The following is a 9,230-nucleotide window of genomic DNA, read 5'->3' on the forward strand; positions in this document are numbered from 1 at the left end:
CCTTAATTCATCGGTGTATCAAGTTGAGGAGAGTAGTGAGGTAAGGCATTTCGTTTATTTAACAATGGAAATAAAGAACGTATCCCCAGTAGTCTTATTTATTTTCATAATTCATTTCTTATGAATGTCTATTTATATCACCATATTGATTTGTCTCTGTCCCCGTGACGCGAAACTAGCTGTATTGACGTCACAATGACGTCATATCTATATTTATTCCAGACGTCATCTGTCAAAAACGGGCTTCAAAGTGCGCCCTCTAAGGCTGACCTTTTCATAAAGGGCGGAGTTTGCAAACAGTTGCACAAAAGATAGTGAGTAACACAATGCGGCAAAAATAGTAACCACACAAGAATTTTATAAATCTACGCCCTGCAAGCACGTATCTCAGGTAAACGACGCAAAACACGATTCATGGAGACTCAGCCGACTATTAGGGGAGGAATGAGGGTATACAAGATCGTTTTGCTTGGCCAGGGAGGCGTTGGAAAAAGCGGTAAGTGTGAGACCGGAGAGTCGACTTGACTATTATTAGTGTGTCGGCATTTAAGATTTGCACTGTTCTGATCGTCTCGGCATCTTCTAGTTCTACGTGATTATATTTTGAATCTGTATCTTTTTGTCAATATTTATCAAAATGAGACTTTTTATATTATCACCATTGTAACACAGATTGCAATGTGTTAATGAGCCCATTGTTATAACGATTGCCTAATAAACAGTAACCCGTTGTGCTTAGATCTTTTGGTATTACTCGAGGTAAACACCAAGCAGAACAATAGAGATGCACGCATCTGCGATTATGTCGTCCTCTTTAAAATCTGTGCTGGTACGTTCATTAATATGATAAGTGATTTCCATTTTCACAGCTGTTTCGTTATAAAGACCCTGTCAGAGTAAACAAAATGAACTTGAAGTAGATGTAACTGTCTTTTTAGGCTGTGTTTATATAACGGAACCAGTAGACACATGATTAGTTTTCATAATTCGTAGCCAAAATAACGTTTTTATTGTTCCTCTTGGACAATTTTAGTTGTTTTTTGCCGCCAGACAACATTATTCAAACTGTCTTTTGTATTTCCCTTACATCGCAGCTTGTCATTGCACAAGGATGTGCGGGGTTCACTGAACGATATTTTTTCCAACCAGTGGTGACTCAGAGTTTAGAACGACATCTTTTGTCGTAAACATTGTTTATTTTTAGCATCGAGGAAATATCTATTAGGAATGACTGTGTGAACTTAAAATATCGAAATGTATATTTATAAAATGTATTATACAGAATGTGATACCGTGATTTTTCGCAAAAGATTTCAAATTCAAGATAGTGTATATTCCGACTGTTTCTGTACATACATGTCGCTTCATATTGGCGGGGTGCCAACTGTGCCAGGGTACCAGAAATGAACGTTTTCTTCTAGACAATGGGTGAAGTTTACGAGGTAAACGTATGACGACCTTCACCGTACAGCCTTGCCTTCACCTTGGAGACCGTGAAACATTGTACTAGATAATATATCAGCTGTTATTTTGAGATTTGACTAACATGGGTTGTTTTCCAATTGAGTGTAGAATTCTTTGTATGTTAATTGTTTTTCAGGTGAAGTTAATGTTTACAGATGATGGGTTTTGTCAACAATGGGTGTGGTCTATGTAGTCAGTACATCTAGGTGAAAAGAATTCGGAGATTCACACCACACCCAACTTTGGAATCTTATCACCAAATGTCATCTAAAATTCAATCTGATCCATATTATTTTGTTTTTTAACAGCCTTGACGATGCAGTTTGTTACCCATAGTTTTATTGATTACCATGACCCTACTATAGGTGAGTGACATCACTACAGGAATAAAATTGAAAAAAAAAATTTTTATACAGTAATAACTTGAATGAGTGAATTTCTTCTAATTAAAAAAGTTATCATTGCTTGATACTGTTACCATGTCGATGAAAGAGCTTTGTACTATTGGTCCTTGAATCCAAATAACATTAATGCATATAAATTTATGAAATGGCAGGTTTTCAGTAAATTGATATTGGATACCTCATCAATTTTCTGGAGTTTTATTACTTACAAGTTTCTCCACATAATATTGTATGGTTCTTCCAATAAATCAAATAACTTTGTGTTATAAATTTTATGACTTCTGCATTATGTTGAAATAATTTTAGCTTGCAAAGAAATCAGCCTTAAAATAGGAGGTGTAATGAAACGCAAATTGTGCTTGTCTATCCATCTAAAATTTAATACATGTGTATTTACAAAACTTGTGTTCACTCATATTAAAGATTCAATTCTTTGTATTTGCATAGTAACTAGGTATGTGAATGAATGAACTGTCTTGGTTTTTAATGGCTGTGCAATGATTTCTACATCCCTATATATACAGTTGTGACATCAGTAGATCTTTCCATTATCACATGTGATGTTTGTACACGTTGTATATATGGGGCATCAGCAGACAACACGCATACATTAACATACATTGTCATTTGTTCATCTTTCCCCCAGAGGATGCATATCAACAACAAGTCAAGATAGATGGAGAGACTGGATTACTGGATATTCTAGATACAGCTGGACAAGTAAGAACTATATCTATTTGACTTGCCCTTTATTGCACCCCAACTCCTGTTAATTAAAGTAATGTATGCACCCCATCTCCATCCTCCAAGCAATTTATTTGAGATAGCTTTCTGTGCACGCATCCCATAATTTCTGCAAGCAATCAATATATGTTTCAGTATATGCTTATTCGCCACCCCAAGTAATGAGTCAATTAATGCATTCCCACCTTCATAAATTGTCACCCTATGTGACAATTTACTTTACCTACCTTTCTGTTTACCTATCCTACAACTTCTAGCACTAGCAATTTATTTACTTTTCATTGCACATTTACCCCCCCCCCCCCACATGAATAGTTTTCTGTGGATCCCATCTCAGTTTTCCATTTCCACTTAGCAATTTATTTAACGTGGCTTTCTGTGCACCTATCCCACAATTCCTGCCTCACTATGCTTTAGTCACTCTTCTGAGCACTGGGCACCCCCATCCCCACCTCCATTAATTAGGTTTTTTGGTGTGCATCTCTACCCACATTTTCCACCTCCATCGAGAAATAAATTATTCTTTGCTTTTTGTAACACTTCCACACTGGACTTTACACATGTAATAGAATATGAAAGCCTGTCAGTTACATCATAGACATAGGGGTTAGGGGTTACATAATGAAAAAAAATTCATATAACATCAGAATTTTTTGAATTTTTTTCCTCCAATTTATGATGCAATATGTTGTGAATATGTTAATTGAAGTGAATGCAGACTGCAATAAAGACAAAAATGTGTCTGCATAAGATTGCGTAATTGCAACGGCTATTATTTCTATCCCACTTACAAGTGTTTACAATACTTGACAATGATTATTGAGTTTTAAATTTAGGCGTGTCCCTTTATCATTGCTATGTTTCTATTGTAGACAGTCTAAGAATGCGACTTTCTTACAAAGCTACCCCAACTGTTTTGTTATTTAAATAGTAATATGCCTGTATAGGTTGGTACCTGGTTTGGGTGGGGTCTGTATGTTCTGTAACAATAAATATGGATTGTTGCTATCTGTAGAGTACTTAGTCAGAACAGGGTGTGAACACCCTTGGTAAATCAATTCTGTGTATAGAATATAAACCTATTAATACGTTTTTAGATAATTATGAGTGTTATGCATCATATGTGAGAATGCAAAACAAAACATCTACCCACACAGTAAATGAGCTACTTCCAATTGGGTTGAGGAGTAAAATCAATTATCAGTGTATGTAATTGTATTTAATCCCACATGTCAGTACAAATGTTAATGAAACACCTACATGATATACCACCCACATTGTACACATCACCTCCCCCATCTGTTGCATCACGTCATAATGATTAGCATTATCCTTGCATAGTCATCTCATTATTACATCAGTATTTGTAATGTGGTTCAAATGTTGTCAACAAATTATCAATACATGTACTATTTAAAACATACTGTAAAACTCCCAGTTTTCGAAAAAAAAGAGATATTGATGTATCCATGGCAACCTCATTTGTATGCTAAAGATAACTAGACTCCTGGGCATAGGGTGTTGGAACTCTTTTTATGGCAACTCTATCCCTTACAATTGTGTAGGTATCTGTTATTCGCATGATAGTGGAAAGTAATGTCTTAGTGCAAGGATGCCATTCTTCGAAGTTATAATTTTGCCCATACCTGTTACCTTGGTAATTGGTCTGTGTAAAGACTTCAAATCTTATACCTCAGAGACTTCACTGGAAGGGAATTGTTTTTAGTTCATTGTATGTACATACTTGATATCCAGGCAACTGTCAGGGAGATAGAGAAGATATTTTAATTAACAGATGTTTATATCACATGAAATCTTCCTAATGATCAGTATGTACATATATAGCCATATGTGTTCCTAAATCAGTTTTCTCCCAAAAACAAACAAACATATTATTATCTTAAAAATGTATAACGATAGCATATATACTTCTATGATTTTCCAAAAAGACACTTAGAATTGAAACTATTATTCCATGCTGATCCATAATATCATGAGGAGAACCTAGTTAACATTATGGTCCAGGCAGAATTAGCATACTGGGGTATGTGTTGGGATCCAACTTTCAAGTTTAATATGCTACATGTTAAGTACTATGCTAAGTACAGTGTTGTAAGTATATTAATTTGCTGCCTTTTTAACCCACAGGCAGAATTCACCGCTATGAGAGATCAGTACATGAGAGGAGGGGAAGGCTTTATTATTTGCTACTCCATCACAGATAGGCGGAGCTTTCAAGAAGCTGCAGAATTCAAAAAATTAATAGAACGTGTTCGCAAAACAGATGATGTTCCTATTGTACTAGTTGGAAATAAGTATGACCTAGAACATATGAGAAAGGTAAGATTTGACATTATGAAATCAGGTGGGAAAAATATAACGAACCAATTAGTCAGCAAATAAGAGAAACTCAAATCTCCCAAAACTATTACCAAGGAATCTAATATATTACCACACAGTTTAACAGTGTGAGGTGGCCATTTGCAAATGTAGTGAAGGGATAACTTTTCAGATGTTTCCTTCTCTTTTAAAATAAATGCATTGTAATACCCCTCCCCCCCCCCCCATGTTCTTCCTGATTTAAACCAAGACTGCATTTAGACTGAGTTTCCTTGAATAAAGTAACAGAACTGTTCAAGACTTATGAGCAGTGTGCCCTCTAAGCCAATGTGACACTCCACTGATGCACACAATTTCTAGTGACGCACCAAAATTTGGTGTTCCCCTATCTCTTACTATGTGGTGACTCACAAGAAATCAAAGTTTTCATTATTTTGACTCACAACAACAAAATTTGGCTAACATTAGAGGGCACACTGATTTTGTGCCAGAAAAATGTGGATTTGCCTTGTACCCATACCTTATATCACTGTCTTCTCTATCTCTATATCTCCAGGTTACTAAAGAAGAAGGAGAAGCTTTAGCAAGAGAATTTGGTTGCCCTTTCTTTGAAACATCGGCAGCTCTTCGGCATTTTGTGGACGATGTTTTCCATACACTAGTCCGAGAAATAAGGAGGAAGGAGAAGACAGCACTTCTAGAATTGGAGAAACGGTCAAAAAAGAAGCAAAAGATGCAGAGAATAAAAGGTATCTTTACACTCAAGAGGAGAAGCAAAAGTCATTAATGAAACAACAAATACTTACTCAGTAACTTTGGACAATTTACTTACAACTTTTCGTCAAGATTTTTTCCAGCCAGCCAACTTCATATTTATTTTTTAAAAAACAGTATATTCTGGATGGTTAGAAACTCAAAGACTTTGTGGATGTTGAGAAATTTGAAATTTTCAGGTCTGGTACCTTTGTATAAACTGTGGAAATAATACATGTTGAAGTGCACTTTAAATGGACAAGATTAATAAGTTTGTTTATTGAGACGCCAAGGATAACTCACATGGTGATGCTATTGTCTTGTATCTCGGTGAAAGGTGAAAGGTCATATGAAGTTATTTCTTACCCTTGCTGGCTGATGTAATATGTTACTTGTCATGTGATGGTCATATGATAATCATGTGATCTAAGATCTGGTGTGATCCACACTATGTCAGATGTACAGACTGTTGACAGTTGTACTTAGTCATGGTTGGACATGTCTCTTCCTCGTCATTGATCGTCACATGATAGTCATATGATCTCAGGTTAGCTTTGTATGATCAAGAGGACATCTGATGTACACATACATGTATCCAGAGAATTAAGAGCTGGGACTAAGAAATGACTGATGACACTTGGAATAGTGAAATACCTAGTAATGATCTGATACCACAGTTTTGATTTCTTGGTACAACTCTGCACTTTATAAATTATGAAAATAAAAACATATTGGAGGTCATTGTACTGTAGTTACATGTAATAGAAAATTGACATTTGTAGCAAGGCAATGTTGTCTTTATTATTACTCAGTACTGAGTATTGTAGATATGTATATTTGTCAAATGGCATCAATTTAGTCGCTTATCATACTGTGTCCATTATCCTGGGGGGGGGGGGGAGGTACTACCCAAATGACCCATTCTAGTGGCATATACCTGTATACTTTTCCATGGACGTATACCCTCACCCTCATCCCCACCCATGGGTCACTATCCCCATACTACGCCATAGTAACTCTAACACAAATTAAGGAATACTACTTTCAATGTAAACCCTTACACCTATCAGGAAATTGGTGATTTTATTTGAGAATGTGAGAGAGTCAAACCACGTTTCTGGCAAACTCCATTCAATTTCAACTCCATCTGTGCTGACTTACAAATTTAGGTCTGGACCTAGAGTAATTCCTATAAAATGGTGTCATTTGACATGTTTTCTGTACAGCACAACTAAACTCTGTTTTGAATTAATTTGAAGAACTCATTGGCAAAGTGATAAGCTTGTCTTGTGAGTAAAAAGAGAAATCAACATGTCTTGAGACAACAAATCTACTTAAAAAACTCGTCATAACTTTACAATGGCTGTTAATTGGGGTAGACTCATAATCTTCATAAACTGTGTTTATGGGAGAGAGTTGCAGTTTCTGAATGTTTCATGTTATGTATTGTAACATTTGACTTTTGCTCCACATAAACTTACACTAGTTTGAAAGTACAATGAATGCTGTTCAACTTTTCACCCTAAAATTAAATTTCACTATGCCGGCAATAGAGGGCACTGTTTATATGTATTTATGGAATGTATTCTATTTGAACAAGTCCAGTCCAGTATTGCACCATTTCAATGTACATTGCACTGTATATGAACTTTTTTTGTCTTGTATTTATAGTGATGTAAGCATTTCACTTTTGTGCAATTTTTATCATGTAAATATTAGATTCTTTGAGATGTTTTGCACTTTTAGAGTTTTTCAGAGTAAACATATTTTTGGGTTTATTTTATGATTTCTAGAAATATTTTAAATTTGTAGAATGAAAGACAAAAATCAGATACCTCTGATTTGTACTTTGTATGCACCAAGAGTTGGAAAAAAGAATGCAAATACCCTCTACCACACCCTCCTTCATATGTATTTACATTAAATTTCGTAGAAGTCTTCCAATGCTATCTGTAATTCTCCTGCAACAAAAGAATGTCATTCCAAATTCTTATCTTGGCACTTCTTTCAAAAAATAGATAAATAGACCCTTTCTTTGAAACAAGATGTGGTTTTATGTTTCCACTTTCCTGTGTGTATAGAAGCTGTGTTTGCTGTATTTTTGAAAGCAAAAACTTATAAAAATCAGGTTGTCTAAATAATATGAACTTATTCAGAGATGCTCATATATTTGTATGAGTAAAGATGTAACAATATGATTATCCGTTCAAAAAAAAAAACGAAAAAAAAAATGGTACATAAAGCGAAACAAGATTACCATAATACACTTGTAATAAGCAAAGGGTCTATTGTCATAAACTAAAACAAATGCATGCAATTATTTAATGTGAGATTTTGAATATTTTTCTCTTCTCATTCTGATTCTTGTGGTGTACTATTCCCAGAACGTGTACTGCCCATAGAGTAGTTATTATAATGAAATCACTGCCCAGTACAACTCTACAGATACTTGTAATTCACACACCCTACAGCTTAATTATTCACATGTGCCAAATAATTTGCAAAATTAGGAACTCAACTGTGCTGGTGTATTTTGTGTGATGTGAAATGAATGTTATGGGTCAACAAATGAATTGTGTATTTATGTATGGCATTGTTACATAGGAAAAATCAATTATGCAAATAAAAGTATATTGTGTCTATTACTTAAAGTATCTAGTGATTTGTGTTTATATTTCAGTATGGTGGCCGTCTACAATCCTCGTTACTTGAACTAGTAATGTACTTTGTAGATATGTCATAGATATAATGATTTGATATGTGGGTTTGTACCGTATGCATTACTGTAGGGGCACACATGAGAATAAGTTCACTCTCTAGTGTTAATTATTAAAGATGCACTTGCAGAAATTGTTCTGTAATTGCTGCCTATCTTCCTCACTGCTCTCAACATGTTCTTGTCTCTCTGTGCATACAGTGTGCAGCATACCAACTAGTACTACCGCATTGAAGAACTGTGAACTGTAAACTAAAGTAGACTGTCAGATTTCAAAATCGTATAGATTCAAGGAATCTTGAATTATCACTTGTCAATTCTGATTTCAAACACACCGTACCATTGCTGTAAACAGCATACAGTATGTGTGGTCTTGTATATCCTGACATACCCAGTTTGGTAGCAATTGATAAATTAACATACTATGATACATCACTTCAATGACTAAAAAATTCTGATGTCCTTCTTTCCCTCAATTTTCTCTGTTGGCTACACTTGCCATACCTTCTGCTCATTCCCTAACTTTGTACGAGCCTTTGATGTGGAAAAATTCATGTCAATCTCCAAATCTAACAATTTTACTATAGTATAATATATTTGCTGTATGTAAACACTTACACATTATTCAAAATGAAAACTGGTGTGAGGCACCCTAACCACAATTCTTGCTGTAGAATTGACACACACACCACAAATTCACATCAACAATTTTTGTATCTGTATGGGTTGTGCACCCAAATTTATTTTTTGTATATCAAAAAAGGATTGCAAGCATGATTCCTGACAAAGTTACCATAACTAGTACAAGT

The 9,230-nt window shown here is 35.1% G+C and overlaps 1 protein-coding gene across 1 annotated transcript; it reads left to right on the forward strand.

The window, feature by feature from the left end:
* The first annotated feature begins 293 nt into the window (after positions 1 to 293).
* On the forward strand, positions 294 to 8,338 carry LOC144443461 (GTP-binding protein Rit1-like). The gene is made up of 5 exons (XM_078132944.1): positions 294 to 496; positions 1,773 to 1,829; positions 2,515 to 2,588; positions 4,761 to 4,952; positions 5,509 to 8,338. Exons 1-5 carry the CDS (start codon positions 415 to 417, stop codon positions 5,737 to 5,739), a joined length of 636 nt encoding a protein of 211 aa, XP_077989070.1. The 5' UTR covers positions 294 to 414; the 3' UTR covers positions 5,740 to 8,338.
* The last annotated feature ends 892 nt before the right edge of the window (positions 8,339 to 9,230 follow it).

This window comes from Glandiceps talaboti, chromosome 12 (genome assembly GCF_964340395.1).
Source record: "Glandiceps talaboti chromosome 12, keGlaTala1.1, whole genome shotgun sequence".
Taxonomy (NCBI): domain Eukaryota; kingdom Metazoa; phylum Hemichordata; class Enteropneusta; family Spengelidae; genus Glandiceps; species Glandiceps talaboti.

Coding starts and splice junctions, on each gene's coding strand:
- LOC144443461 (XM_078132944.1), top strand. CDS start 415: ATGGAGACTCAGCCGACTATTAGGGGAGGAATGAGGGTATACAAGATC. Junction 497..1,772: donor GGGAGGCGTTGGAAAAAGCG/GTAAGTGTGAGA, acceptor GTTTTTTAACAG/CCTTGACGATGCAGTTTGTT. Junction 4,953..5,508: donor ACCTAGAACATATGAGAAAG/GTAAGATTTGAC, acceptor CTATATCTCCAG/GTTACTAAAGAAGAAGGAGA.